The sequence below is a fragment of the Pseudophryne corroboree genome, chromosome 2 (genome assembly GCF_028390025.1).
Source record: "Pseudophryne corroboree isolate aPseCor3 chromosome 2, aPseCor3.hap2, whole genome shotgun sequence".
NCBI classification, from domain to species: Eukaryota; Metazoa; Chordata; class Amphibia; order Anura; family Myobatrachidae; genus Pseudophryne; species Pseudophryne corroboree.
In genome coordinates, this window is record NC_086445.1 from 490,625,195 (window position 1) to 490,641,007 (window position 15,813).

At 48.9% G+C, this 15,813-nt stretch overlaps 1 protein-coding gene across 3 annotated transcripts in view; it reads right to left on the reverse strand.

Annotated features, from left to right (window-relative positions):
- The window catches only part of BEND2 (BEN domain containing 2), a 236,477-nt gene that overhangs the window by 39,605 nt on the left and 181,059 nt on the right, over positions 1-15,813 (reverse strand). For all 3 annotated transcript variants that reach the window (XM_063953929.1, XM_063953928.1, XM_063953930.1), the window contains exon 7: positions 10,701-10,901. In XM_063953929.1, coding sequence (XP_063809999.1) covers positions 10,701-10,901 — 201 coding nt within the window. The remainder of the gene's footprint in view (positions 1-10,700; positions 10,902-15,813) is intronic.

Consider the following 15,813-nt stretch of genomic DNA (forward strand, 5'->3'; position numbering starts at 1 on the left):
AAGTTCAATGGAATTGCCAGTGCATCCACGAACGCTGCTTGAGGATCCCTTGTCCTTGCTCCGAAGACCGGAACCTTGTGATTGTGTCGACATCTGGTAGACCCCACTTGTCCACAAGGAGTTGGAAGACCTCCGGATGAAGACTCCACTCCCCGGCGTCTACGTTCTGACGACTGAGGAAGTCCGCTTCCCAGTTGAGGACCATGGAATGAACACTGCCGATATTGCTGGCAGATGGCGTTCCGCCCATCGAAGAATTTTTGACACTTCCATCATAGCCATGCAGCTTCGAGTGCCGCCTTGATGATTTATGTATGCCACCATGGTGGCGTTGTCTGATTGTACTTGAACAAGCCAGTTCTGTACGAAAGGTAGGGCCAGTGTCAACGCATTGAACACTGCCCGCAATTCCAGAATGTTTATCGGGAGGAGAGATTCCTCCCTGGTCCACCAACCCTGGAGAGAGTGTTGCTTCAACACTGCGCCCCAATCCTGCAGGCTGGCATCCGTGGTTAAGAGGACCCAGTTGGCAATCCAGAAGGGACGGCCCCTGCTCAATTGTTGGTCCTGTAGCCACCAACTCAGTGACAGACGAACCTCTGGAGTCAAGGAGATCATTTGAGACCTGATCCGGTGAGGCAGACCGTCCCACTTCGAAAGGATTAACCACTGCAGAGGGAGGGAATGAAATTGAGCGTACTCTACCATGTCGAAAGCCGGCACCATGAGGCCTAGTACTTGCATCACTGTGTTATCGACACTCTTTGGCGAGAGAGGAAGTATCTGATTCTGTCCTGAAGTTTCAGGACCTTCTCTGGAGACAAGAACAAACATTGGTTGTGTGTGTCCAGTAATGATCCCAAGTGTACCATGCTCTGAGCAGGGACCAGTGAGGATTTCTTCCAGTTGATGAGCCACACGTGGGCTTGCAGGAATTGGACCTTCAGTTCCAGATGACAGAGGAGAACCTCTGAGGAGCTTGCCAGGATCAACAAGTCATCCAGATACGGCAGGATCCTGATACCCCTGATACCGCGATGACTTTGGTGAAGATCCGAGGAGCCATGGCCAGTCCGAAAGGTAAGGCTTGGAACTGATAATGAAGGTTGCCAATAGCAAACCAAAGATATTGCTGATGCGACATGGCAATAGGTATGTGTAGGTAAGCATCCTGTATATCCAGAGATACCATATATTCCTTGGGTAACATAGCCAGTACAATAGAGCGCAGAGTATGGAATTTGGACACCCTCACAAATTTGTTCAAAGATTTGAGGTTGAGTATAGGTCGGGAGGATCCATTCAGTTTCGGGACTAAACACAGCGTTAAATAGTATAATCTGCCTCTCTGAGATAGAGGCACCGGCACTATCACTCCTATATCCAGGAGGGGTTGGACAACCAAATGTAGAGTTTGTGCTTTTAACGGATCCAAAGGGATAACCGTTGAGCAAAACTGGCGAGGGGGACTTCTCTTGAAGGAGATTGTGTACCCATGAGAGACCACTTCCTGCACCCAGGCGTCCAAAGTGTACTTTAACCATACCTGTGCGAATTGCAGAAGTTGACCTCCCACCCTGGGGTCCCCCAGGGGGATGCCCGCCCGTCATGCAGCAGGCTTGTCCGGTTTGGAAGCAGGCTGATGGGCAGCCCAGGAACATTTAGGTTTGGGCTTAGAGGACATGTAAGTGCGAGCCTCGGGTACACCTGACCCTTTGCTTTACCTGGAGGTTGAACGGAACGGAAAGTAGTACTCTTAGCCTTCGGAACCGAAGGATTAGTACTTGGGAGAAATGCAGTCTTGGCCGACGCCAAGTCGGTCACAATTTTGTTCAGATCATCTCAAAATAGTATATCTCCCTTAAAAGGGAGTACCTTCAAGGTCTTCTTAGAGTCCAGGTCCACCGACCAGGACCGTAACCACAGGGTCCGGCGAGCCAGGATAGACATAGTAAATGCTTTGGCCGCCATAATGCCTGCATCAGAGGCCGCCTCCTGAATATAGTGGGAGGCTGTGGTAATATAAGTCAGATATTGTCTGGCAGTGTCAGAAAAAAATCAGAGGTAGCTCTTACTCAATTGCCTGAACCCATGCTTCAATGTCTTTTGTAGCCCAAGAGGCTGCCATAGTGGGTCTATTTACAGCACCTGTAAGAGTGTAAATAGACCTCAAGCAATGCTCCACACGCGTATCCGTCGGTTCCTACGAAGAGGTGACGGTGGTGACAGGGCAGAGTAGATGACACCACAAGATGGGCTACATGTGAGTCCACTGGTGGCGGGGTTTCCCACTTGTTACTCAACTCCGCAGAGATAGGATAACGAGCTAGCATCTTTTTGGACAGGAAAATTTTCTTTCATGGAGACCAGGATTCCTGACGTATGTCCATTAAATGGTCAGTATGTGGTAAGACTAATTTAGTAACCTTCTGACGTTTGATCTTATCAGTCTTCTTAGACGTATCAGGAGGGTCAATCTCATCATCAATCTGAAAAAATAAGATTTTACTTACCGATAAATCTATTTCTCGTAGTCCGTAGTGGATGCTGGGGACTCCGTCAGGACCATGGGGAATAGCGGCTCCGCAGGAGACAGGGCACAAAAGTAAAAGCTTTAGGATCAGGTGGTGTGCACTGGCTCCTCCCCCTATGACCCTCCTCCAAGCCTCAGTTAGGATACTGTGCCCGGACGAGCGTACACAATAAGGAAGGATTTTGAATCCCGGGTAAGACTCATACCAGCCACACCAATCACACTGTACAACCTGTGATCTGAACCCAGTTAACAGCATGATAACAGCGGAGCCTCTGAAAAGATGGCTCACAACAATAATAACCCGATTTTTGTACCAATAACTATGTACAAGTATTGCAGACAATCCGCACTTGGGATGGGCGCCCAGCATCCACTACGGACTACGAGAAATAGATTTATCGGTAAGTAAAATCTTATTTTCTCTAACGTCCTAGTGGATGCTGGGGACTCCGTCAGGACCATGGGGATTATACCAAAGCTCCCAAACGGGCGGGAGAGTGCGGATGACTCTGCAGCACCGAATGAGAAAACTCAAGGTCCTCTTTAGCCAGGGTATCAAATTTGTAGAATTTTACAAACGTGTTCTCCCCCCGACCACGTAGCTGCTCGGCAGAGTTGTAATGCCGAGACCCCTCGGGCAGCCGCCCAGGATGAGCCCACCTTCCTTGTGGAATGGGCATTTACATATTTTGGCTGTGGCAGGCCTGCCACAGAATGTGCAAGCTGAATTGTACTACACATCCAACTAGCAATCGTCTGCTTAGAAGCAAGAGCACCCAGTTTGTTGGGTGCATACAGGATAACAGCAAGTCAGTTTTCCTGACTCCAGCCGTCCTGGAAACCGATATTTTCAGGGCCCTGACAACATCTAGCAACTTGGAGTCCTCCAAGTCCCTAGTAGCCGCAGGCACCACAATAAGCTGGTTCAGGTGAAACGCTGACACCACCTTAGGGAGAAACTGGGGACGAGTCCGCAGCTCTGCCCCGTCCGAATGGACAATCAGATATGGGCTTTTGTGAGACAAAGCCGCCAATTCTGACACTCGCCTGGCCGAGGCCAGGGCAAACATCATGGTCACTTTCCATGTGAGATATTTCAAATCCACAGATTTGAGCGGTTTAAACCAATGTGATTTGAGGAATCCCAGAACTACGTTGAGATCCCACAGTGCCACTGGAGGCACAAAAGGGGGTTGTATATGCAGTACTCCCTTGACAAACTTCTGGACTTCAGGAACTGAAGCCAATTCTTTCTGGAAGAAAATCGACAGGGCCGAAATTTGAACCTTAATGGACCCCAATCTGAGGCCCATAGACACTCCTGTTTGCAGGAAATGCAGGAATCGACCGAGTTGAAATTTCTTCGTGGAGCCTTCCTGGCCTCACACCACGCAACATATTTTCGCCACATGTGGTGATAATGTTGTGCGGTCACGTCCTTCCTGGCTTTGACCAGGTTAGGAATGACCTCTTCCGGAATGCCTTTTTCCCTTAGGATCCGGCGTTCAACCGCCATGCCGTCAAACGCAGCCGCGGTAAGTCTTGGAACAGACATGGTACGTGCTGAAGCAAGTCCCTTCTTAGCGGCAGAGGTCATGAGTCCTCTGTGAGTATCTCTTGAAGTTCCGGGTACCAAGTCCTTCTTGGCCAATCCGGAGCCACGAGTATAGTTCTTACTCCTCTACGTCCTATAATTCTCAATACCTTGGGTATGAGAAGCAGAGGAGGGAACACATACACCGACTGGTACGCCCACGGTGTTACCAGAACGTCCACAGCTATTGCCTGAAAGTCTCTTGACCTGGCGCAATACCTGTCCAGTTTTTTGTTCAGGCGGGACGCCATCATGTACACCTTTGGTCTTTCCCAACGGTTCACAATCATGTGGAAAACTTCCCGATGAAGTCCCCACTCTCCCGGGTGGAGGTCGTGCCTGCTGAGGAAGTCTGCTTCCCAGTTGTCCACTCCCGGAATGAACACTGCTGACAGTGCTATCACATGATTTTCCGCCCAGCGAAGAATCCTTGCAGTTTTTGCCATTGCCCTCCTGCTTCTTGTGCCGCCCTGTCTGTTTACGTGGGCGACTGCCGTGATGTTGTCCCACTGGATCAATACCGGCTGACCTTGAAGCAGAGGTCTTGCTAAGCTTAGAGCATTATAAATTGCCCTTAGCTCCAGCATATTTATGTGGAGAAAAGTCTCCAGACTTAATCACACTCCCTGGAAATTTTTTCCCTGTGTGACTGCTCCCCAGCCTCTCAGGCTGGCCTCCGTGGTCACCAGCATCCAATCCTGAATGCCGAATCTGCGGCCCTCTAGAAGATGAGCACTCTGTAACCACCACAGGAGAGACACCCTTGTCCTTGGAGATAGGGTTATCCGCTGATGCATCTGAAGATGCGATCCGGACCATTTGTCCAGCAGATCCCACTGAAAAGTTCTTGCGTGGAATCTGCCGAATGGAATCGCTTCGTAATAAGCCACCATTTTTCCCAGGACTCTTGTGCAATGATGCACTGACACTTTTCCTGGTTTTAGGAGGTTCCTGACTAGCTCGGATAACTCCCTGGCTTTCTCCTCCGGGAGAAACACCTTTTTCTGGACTGTGTCCAGTCCCTAGGAACAGCAGACGTGTCGTCAGAAACAACTGCGGTTTTGGAATATTTAGAATCCACCCGTGCTGTCGTAGAACTACTTGAGATAGTGCTACTCCGACCTCCAACTGTTCTCTGGACCTTGCTCTTATCAGGAGGTCGTCCATTTTCTTCGAAGAAGAATCATAATTTCGGGCATTACCTTGGTAAAGACCCGGAGTGCCGTGGACAATCCAAACGGCAGCGTCTGAAACTGATAGTGACAGTTCTGTACCACGAACCTGAGATACCCTTGGTGAGAAGGGCAAATTGGGACATGGAGGTAAGCATCCCTGATGTCCCGGGACACCATATAGTCCCCTTCTTCCTGGTTCGCTATCACTGCTCTGAGTGACTCCATCTTGATTTGAACCTTTGTAAGTGTTCAAATATTTCAGATTTAGAATAGGTCTCACCGAGCCTTCTGGTTTCAGTACCACAATATAGTGTGGAATAATACCCCTTTCCTTGTTGTAGGAGGGGTACTTTGATTATCACCTGCTGGGAATACAGCTTGTGAATTGTTTCCAATACTGCCTCCCTGTCGGAGGGAGACGTTGGTAAAGCAGACTTCAGGAACCTGCGAGGGGAAACGTCTCGACTTTCCAATCTGTACCCCTGGGATACTACTTGTAGGATCCAGGGGTCCTGTACGGCCCCAGCGTCATGCTGAGAACTTGGCAGAAGCGGTGGAAGGCTTCTGTTCCTGGGAATGGGCTGCCTGCTGCAGTCTTCTTCCCTTTCCTCTATCCCTGGGCAGATATGCTTATGGGGACGAAAGGACTGAGGCTGAAAAGACGGTGTCTTTTTCTGCATAGATGTGACTTAGGGTAAAAACGGTGGATTTCCCAGCAGTTGCCGTGGCCACCAGGTCCGATGGACCGACCCCCAAATAACTCCTCCCCTTTATACGGCAATACATCTTTGTGCCGTTTGGAATCTGCATCACCTGACCACTGTCGTGTCCATAAACATCTTTTGGCAGATATGGACATCGCACTTACTCTTGATGCCAGAGTGCAAATATCCCTCTGTGCATCTCGCATATATAGAAATGCATTCTTTAAATGCTCTATAGTAAATAAAATACTGTCCCTGTCAAGGGTATCAATATTTTCAGTCAGGGAATCCGACCAAGCCACCCCCGCGCTGCACATCCAGGCTGAGGCGATCGCTGGTCGCAGTATAACACCAGTATGTGTGTATATACTTTTTAGGATATTTTCCAGCCTCCTATCAGCTGGCTCCTTGAGGGCGGCCGTATCTGGAGACGGTACCGCCACTTGTTTTGATAAGCGTGTGAGCGCCTTATCCACCCTAAGGGGTGTTTCCCAACGCGCCCTAACTTCTGGCGGGAAAGGGTATACCGCCAATAATTTTCTATCGGGGGAACCCCGCGCCTCATCACACACTTCATTTAATTTATCTGATTCAGGAAAAACTATAGGTAGTTTTTCCACACCCCACATAATACCCTTTTTTGTGGTACTTGTAGTATCAGAAATATGTAACACCTCCTTCATTGCCCTTAACAAGTAACGTGTGGCCCTAAAGGAAAATACGTTTGTTTCTTCACCGTCGACACTTGAGTCAGTGTCCGTGTCTGTGTCGACCGACTGAGGTAAAATGGGCGTTATAACGTCCCTGACGGTGTTTTAGACGCCTGGACAGATACTAATATGTTTGCCGGCCGTCTCATGTCGTCAACCGACTTGCAGCGTGTTGACATTATCACGTAATTCCTTAAATAAGCCATCTATTCCGGTGTCGACTCCCTAGAGAGTGACATCACCATTACAGGCAATTTGCTCCGCCTCCCAACATCGTCCTCATACATGTCGACACACACGTACCGACACACAGCACACACACAGGGAATGCTCTGATAGAGGACAGGACCTACTAGCCCTTTGGGGAGACAGAGGGAGAGTTTGCCAGCACACACCAAAAACGCTATAATTATACAGGGACAACCTTTATATAAGTGCTTTTCCCTTATAGCATTTTAATATATGTAGTCATATCGCCAAATCAGTGCCCCCCCCTCTCTGTTTTAACCCTGTTTCTGTAGTGCAGTGCAGGGGAGAGCCTGGGAGCCTTCCCACCAGCATTTCTGTGAGGGAAAATGGCGCTGTGTGCTGAGGAGAATAGGCCCCGCCCCCTTTTCGGCGGGCTTCTTCTCCCGTTTTTCTGAGACCTGGCAGGGGTTAAATACATCCATATAGCCCCCAGGGGCTATATGTGATGTATTTTTAGCCAGAATAAGGTACTATCATTGCTGCCCAGGGCGCCCCCCCCAGCACCCTGCACCCTCAGTGACCGCTGTTATGAAGTGTGCTGACAACAATGGCGCACAGCTGCAGTGCTGTGCGCTACCTTATGAAGACTGAAAAGTCTTCTGCCGCCGGTTTCTGGACCTCTTCACTTTTCGGCATCTGCAAGGGGGTCTGCGGCGCGGCTCCGGGACGAACCCCAGGGTGAGACCTGTGTTCCGACTCCCTCTGGAGCTAATGGTGTCCAGTAGCCTAAGAAGCCAATCCATCCTGCACGCAGGTGAGTTCACTTCTCTCCCCTAAGTCCCTCGATGCAGTGAGCCTGTTGCCAGCAGGACTCACTGAAAATAAAAAACCTAACAAAACTTTTACTCTAAGCAGCTCTTTAGGAGAGCCACCTAGATTGCACCCTTCTCGGCCGGGCATAAAAATCTAACTGAGGCTTGGAGGAGGGTCATAGGGGGAGGAGCCAGTGCACACCACCTGATCCTAAAGCTTTTACTTTTGTGCCCTGTCTCCTGCGGAGCCGCTATTCCCCATGGTCCTGACGGAGTCCCCAGCATCCACTAGGACGTTAGAGAAATCAGTTTAATAGCCTCCACTAGGTCAGGAACACCAACCTGTGTTGTAGAATCTTCATCAGAAGCAGCAGTATCAGAATCTGATGGATCAGTATATACCCCATCCGAATCGAAGGAATCATCTGAAATATTAGTGGATTGTGAGGAAGAAATGGCCCGCTTAGCTGAGCCTTTGGTCCCAGTAGAGTGAGGGTTAGGTTTTTGTTTAACCAAGGACTGATTTAATTGCTGTAACTGGGTTGACAGAGTATCCGCCCATGGTGGATTAACTACAGGGACAATATGTGGCTGTAATAGCACAGGAGGTCCCACAGGGGGCATAAGTCGTGTTACAAGCATAGTCAGCATATTTGAAAATATAGCCCAAGGTGGATCCTGATTTGCCACAGGTACTGCAGGCTAACTAGGGGGTGCAGAACACCCAGTACCTGAACCCTCAGCAGAAATATTTTCCTCAGGTAAATCCGTGGCGCCAGCACTGCATGATGCAGCTGCGTCTGCGAATTTCCCGCCCTGTGCAGCAGACATTATTGGGAATGTAGCCTTAGGGCGTATCAGTACAATATAGCCAGACAAACACAATACCTGACAAAAAACCCCTAAGTTATGTGATTGCAATTGCAGAGCACAAACAAAGGATTTAAGTGGTATGAGGTGACTGAAACACATAGTGAAAAATACAAAACAGTATATCCCGTGGAACACTATATGAGACCCTGATGCACTTAGTTCCCCAGGGTACAGAATATAGTGATAGCAATATGTGTGATACACAGACTAGAATCCACATAGCAGCTATAGGCACACACAGTCACAGGTACAATGCAGAAATTATCACATGTAAACAATAAGACTGCACTGGACTAGTAATACTACATAGAGATATGTATGTATACAGATATAACAATGCATTGTAAACACTGGATGTATATCACAGAAAACTTGTACTAAATATTTGTATAGTAGTACACTTGTTCTTAACTAATGCTGTCTAAACGACATGTAGAATACTTAAGTGTCCTGTAAATGCACAGCGCTGATAAGACAGGCGGCTTTACAGAGGAGACAGTGCCCAGCAGTCCCAGGATCAGCGCAGCTCTGTGAAATGGTGCCCAAACGCTGACAGGGAGTGAGGGAGAGAGAGAGATGCAGCTCCAGGGCGGGAATACCTGCTGTAGATGGCATCTGGAGATGGGGGAGGGGTTACAGGTCAGCGCCTTATCCCCTCTGCTGGACTTCACCACCAGGTACTATGGAGCCTATAATAAACAGATTTTAGTAAATCCGACCTGTGCTTCCTGCCCTGGTGGATATAGTGGGGTCCCTGCACAGCCACAGTGTCCACGCAAGCGGCACGTTCCATCTCCAGGGACCACAACCGGATTGCGATTTTGGCGGGTCCCACCTGGGGGACCCTCTTACCTCCTCCTGGAAGTGCGGCCAAGCGATCCAGTAGCGGTGATGTGTGCCTGATGACCGGAGAGCCTCCACTGCAAGTACCCGGCAACCAGGGGGCGGAGTATGCAGTGTAGCTAGGGAAGGTGATGGAGACGCAGCACAGAATGTCAGCATGACATGCCTGTGCTGCGGCCCTTGAAGTCTTCTTTCTTCTTAAAAAGCTTTTATTAGGGCAGTCCCACCTGTTAACTGCCTGCACTGCAGGCACCAATTTACAAACTGAGCTCCAGCGCCTGGATGCGGGGATATAGAGGCGGTGCAATGCATCCTGGGAACAGTCAAAGCTTTAGCCTGTTGGTGCCTCGGATCAAGATTCAACTCTACCCCCCAATGTTATTCCCTGTGGAATACCAGTTTACCCCGCTGCAGAAATAATGTTATTGTAACACTATTGAGGACGTAGAGTTGGAGATATTTATAGGTACAAAATCTCTTTCGTCAAGCGACTACAGTATCATTATATATGACTAAAGCATCATATTAAACTCAGCAATGCACAACTCTATTTACCCGACAGAGTAAATGCTGAAAATTCCTGGCACAGCAACACTGATGAGCTTTATGAATGCCCTGGATGGTAGTTATAGATTATTCCAGCACTTGTGAGACTAAGGCATATATTCAATACTTGTCGGATCCTTTCCAACGGAAAGGATCCGACAGGTCAGTATTTAATAAAGTCGGATTGACATAGTCGGAAACTGGGCTAAAACCTGTTGTGTTTGGCCATGTTTTCAACAGTCAACGTGGATTCTGACAATCCATGTGGTTTCCGACGAGTGGGGAATTCCCGACTTGTCGGAAAAAGCTGCCGGCATTGAAAAGGTCGGAACCCTTTTCCGACCTAAACCTGTCAGAAGCTGCTGTCTTTCCGACAAGACGGCTGCTTCCGACAATTACTGAATACACCCTTAAGTTGTTATGTATGGGCACACTGAGCATATGAATGCTGAATTTGTCAGGCAGGTACGTAAAGCACTCATGTGCCACTTGTTTGAGAACCGGAAAATAATCATTTTTCTTGACTTGTCTTAAAAGCCAAGTAACCATACAAAGGAGGTATAAAAGGGTTGTTAAGAGCTTCCTTTAAATTATTATGGATATATCTTAAAAATGTTTCTAGATAGTCTTACATTTATTCAACCCTTGTTACTGCTTCCTTTGAAAGAGTTAAACTTTGACGTTCCATACAACCTGTCATTAGCTCAATCTTTCATACCTCTAATTGCTGAAACTTTGTTCATATCGAGTGCCATCAATCCTTGCACATTCGTTCCTGTAGCACTGCCCAATAATGCCTCTTTAGTGAACAAAGCACGGACTAAGTAACGGGCAGCATACTTGGGCTGTGTCTTCTGTCTTGCTTTCACCAAAAAGCTTCCTGGAACTTTAATATTCCTGCTTGGGTCTCCAAGATACTCTACCAAAGAGGAACATTAAAAACAAGCACATGAAAATTCATTATATAAAAGAGAAATGACAGAACATCAAATGCTACCAAAAATAGGATTTTAATTACCTACCGGTAAATCCTTTTCTTGTAGTCCGTAGAGGATGATGGGGTCAACACCAGTACCACGGGTCCACTAGGAGCCACTGGCACTTCAAGAGTTTAATAGTGTGGGCTGACTCCTCCCTCTATGCCCCTCCTACCAGACTCAGTCTAGAAACTGTTCCCGAGGAGACAGACAACTTCGAGAGAAGGAGTTTACACAGATTCACACCAGCGAGATTCACACCAGCTCACACAAACAAGACAAACCAAGCTAACTAGCTTGAAAACTCAGCAACATCTGAATAACATTACTGAACCAAGTAATAACGCAGTACTTAAAGAACAACGCAGTACTGAATCAAGTAACCACTGCAGGATAAACGGAGCACTGGGCGAGCGCCCACCATCCTCTGCGGACTACGAGAAAAGGATTTACCGGTAGGTAATTAAAATCCTATTTTCTCGTACGTCCTAGAGGATGCTGGGGTCCACATTAGTACCATGGGGATGTACCAAAGCTCCCAGATAGGGACGGACAGCGCGGAGGCTCCAGCAGAACTGATTGACCAAATTTTAGGTCCTCAGAGGCCAAAGTATCAAACTTGTAGAACTTAGCAAACGTGTTCGACCCAGACCAAGTAGCCGCTTGGCAAAGCTGTAAAGCCGAGACACCCCGGCAGCCGCCCAGGAAGAATCCACTTTACGAGTAGAGTAAAACAGCAATCCTGCCGTAGAATACGTATGCTGGATAATGAACCTGATCCAGCCAGAGATTGTCTGCTTAGAAGCAGGACACCCAATTTTCTTGGGATCATACAGGACAAACAGCGAGTCCGATTTTCTGTGACGAGCAGTTCTCTTCACATAAATTATCAGAGCCCTTACAACATCCAAGGACTTTGATGGAATTGAGTAAGCAGCAACTGGCACCACAATAGGTTGATTGATATGAAAAGCCGACACAACATTTTGAAGGAACTGCTGATGTGTCCGGAGCTCAGCTCTATGTTCATGGAAGATCAAGTAGGGACTTTTACAAGACAGAGCCCCCAACTCTGACACACGTCTAGCAGAAGCTAAGGCCAACAAAGTGTCAACCTTCCACGTGAGCAACTTGAACTCAACCTCCTGTAGGGGCTCGAACCAATCCGATTGGAGGAACTGCAACACCACGTTAAGATCGCAGGGCGCCGTAAGCGGCACAAAGGGAGGCTGGATGTGCAGAAACCCTTTTTAGAAAGTCTGAACCTCAGGGAGGGAAGCCAGCTGTTTCTGTAAGAAAATGGATAAGGCCAAAATCTGGACCTTTACGGATCCCAACCTCAGGCCCATAGCCACACCTGCTTGTAGGAAGAGGAGAAATCGTCCCAATTGAAACTCCACAGTAGGAAACTTCTTGGAGTCACACCCAGATACATACTTTTTCCAAATGCAATGGTAATGTTTAGATGTTACTCCTTTACTAGCCTGTATCAGGGTAGGAATAACCTTGTTTGGAATGCCCTTCCGAGCTAGTATCTGGCGTTCAACCTCCATGCCGTCAAACGTAGCCACGGTAAGTCTCGATAGGCGAACGGCCCTTGTTGCAGCAGGTCCTCCCGAAGAGGGATAGGCCTCGGGTCTTCCAGCAGTAGACCCAGAAGGTACACGTACCAAGCCCTTCTTGGCCAATCCGGAATGATGAGGATTGACTGAACTCTTGTTCTCCTTATGAGCTTTAGGATCCTTGGAATGAGTGGAAGTGGAGGGAACACGTACACCGACTGGAACACCCACAGAGTCATCATGGCGTCCACAGCCACTGCTTGCGGGTCTCTTGACCTGGAACAATACCTCCGAAGCTTCCTGTTGAGACGGGAGGCCATCATGTCTATTTGAGGTACACCCCAAAGATTTGTCGCCTCCGTGAACACCTCCGGATGGAGGCCCCACTCTCCTGGATGGAGATCGTGTCTGCTGAGGAAGTCTGCTTCCCAGTTGTCCACTCCCGGAATGAAATTTGCTGACAGCGCCTACGCGTGCTTTTCTGCCAGAGGATGATTCTTGTTACCTCCGACATTGCAGCTCTGCTCTTCGTTCCGCCCTGTCGGTTTATGTAGGCCACAGTCGCTACATTATCCGACTGCACTTGAATGGCCCGATCTCGCAGAAGATGTGCCGCTTGGCGAAGACCTTGTACACGGCTCTTAGCTCCAGAAAGTTTATTGGAAGACTGGATAACAGACTTGACCACCTTCCTTGGAATGTTTCCCCTTAAGTGACAGCGCCCCATCCCCTGAGACTTACATCCGTGGTTAGAAGGATCCAGTTCTGAATCCCGAACCTGCGGCCCTCCAGAAGGTGAGGCATTTGCAGCCACCAGAGGAGTGAAATCCTTGCTTTCAGCGAAAGACGTATCCTCTGGTGCATATGTAGATGAGAACCCGACCACTTGTCTAGGAGGTCCAGTTGGAAGGATCGAGCATGAAAACTGCCACACTGTAGAACCTAGTAGGAGGCAACCATCTTTCCCAGAAAGCGAATGAATTGATGAACAGATACCCGGGCAGGTAACAAGACATCCCGAACCATTCATTGTATCACCAACGCTTTCTCCACCGGTAGAAACACTCTCTGCACTTCCGTGTCAAGGATCATCCCCAGGAAAGACAATCTCCTCGACGGTTCCAAATGTGACTTTGGAAAGTTCAGGATCCAACCATGTTCCCTGAGCAGACGAGTCGTGAGAGCAATGGACTGCAACAACCTCTCCCTGGACGATGCCTTTATCAGCAGATTGTCCAGATATGGAATTATGTTAACTCCCTGTCTGCGGAGAACCATCATATCTGCCATCACCTTGGTGAACACCCTCGGTGCTGTGGAGAGCCCGAATGGCAGTGCCTGAAACAGATAGTGACTAATAGTGCAAATCTGAGATCAGCCTGATGCGGCGGCCAAATCGGGATGTGGAGGTACGCATCCTTGATATCCAGGGATACCAGAAACTCTACCTCCTCCAGACCTGAGATCACCGCTCTCAGAGACTCCAATTTGAACTCCCTCAAATAAGGGTTTAACGATTTCAAGTTCAAAATCAGTCTGACCAAAGCATCCGGTTTCCAATTTTTGGATGGCTTCCTGTACGATAGCCCTATCAGTAAAGCTGGCAAGCCTGATTTGAAGAATTGGTGAGGCGGGAGTTCTTGAAACACCAGTCTGTACCCCTGGGACACAATATCCTGTACCCAGGGATACAGGCTAGACGACACCCAGACGTGGCTGAAATGTCTGAGTCTCGCACCCACCAACCCGTTCTCTAGGCTGTGCGGTTCACCGTCATGCTGAGGATTTTGAGGAACCAGAAGCAGGCTTCTGGTCCTGGGAGCCTGCAGGAGCAGGATTCTTAGATTTTGCCCGACTACCTCTAAAGAAAGTGGTAGCAGGCTTGGACTTTTTCGTCTTAGCAGTCCGAAAGGACTGCAATACAGAGGAAGAAAAAGGTTTCTTCGTAGAAGGAGCAGCTGAGGGAAGGAAAAGTTACTTACCCACGGTAGCCATGGAAATCCACGCATCCAACGCTTCCCCAAATAGAGCCTAACCTGTGAAGGGTAGGTTCTCCACACTTTTCCTGGATTCCGCGTCTGCAGACCCTTGGCGTAGCCAGAGTGCCCTGTGAGTTGAGACCGACATGGAAGATATCCTTGCATTCAGCGTACCCAGGTCCTTCATGGACTCCACCATGAATCCTGTCACTTCTATCCATTGTATCTAAGTCTTCCAGTAACGTGCCTGACCACTTTACTATAGCTTTAAAAATCCATGCACAGGCAATAGTAGGCCTTAACGCCACCTCTGAAGCAGTGTACACTTAATAGACTACACAGTAATTTACAGCCTCCCCCCCTTCTACAACCGCCTGGTACCGCACAGGATAGTTGGAGTCGTGTGGAGGGACAGCACTCCCAGTCAGCGTCTCTGTAGCTGTATCTGTAGGGAGAAAATGGCGCTGGAAGCCGCTGGGTCTGCTCTGAGGAGAAGTCCTCCCCTTAAACATGGCGTGTCTTCCCGCACTTTCAATTCTTTATACTGGCCTGAGGGATGGCTGGCAGCGTTACCGAGGTCCCTGACAGCCGTGAGTGACCAGTGTAGGGTGTCTGCGCTGGTTCAGGGCACCCCTCATAGTGCCGCACTGTGTACCGCTGAGCTCTCCGGAGTGCAGTTAGTACTGCGCTTCTACCCTGTTGCCGCCATTCACACCAGCTCCCCGCTTGTCGGGTCGCCGGTGACTCACTCGCCACTGGAATCTTCTGGCTCTGTTAGGGGGTGGCGGCATGCTGCGGGAGTGAGCGGTTGCCTCGGGCGGCTACCGATCATCACCCTCAGGAGCTCAGTGTCCCGTCAGCGGACACAGTGGCCATTAACCTCTCAGGGTTGGACACTACTCCCCCCCTAAGTCCCAAAAAGCAGGGAGGCTGTTGCCAGCAACCTCCCTGTGCCTAAGAAAAATAATAAAACTAGAAAAACTCCTATGGAGCTCCCCTCTTTGTGACCGGCTCCTCGGGCACATTTTCTAAACAGAGTCTGGTAGGAGGGGCATAGAGGGAGGAGCCAGCCCACACTATTAAAATCTTTAAGTGCCAGTGGCTCCTAGTGGACCAGTCTATACCCCATGGTACTAGTGTGGACCCCAGCATCCTCTAGGACGTAAGAGAAAATGTATTAACAGCTTACACTTTATTTGATAGTCTTATTATTACAAACAACATTGTTTCATGGAGTGTGCGGGAGCTCAGAGATTAAGTGTGCCTTACAGAAAGCACACCTGCGGCGAGAGGAGGCAAATCTGCTGGGACAG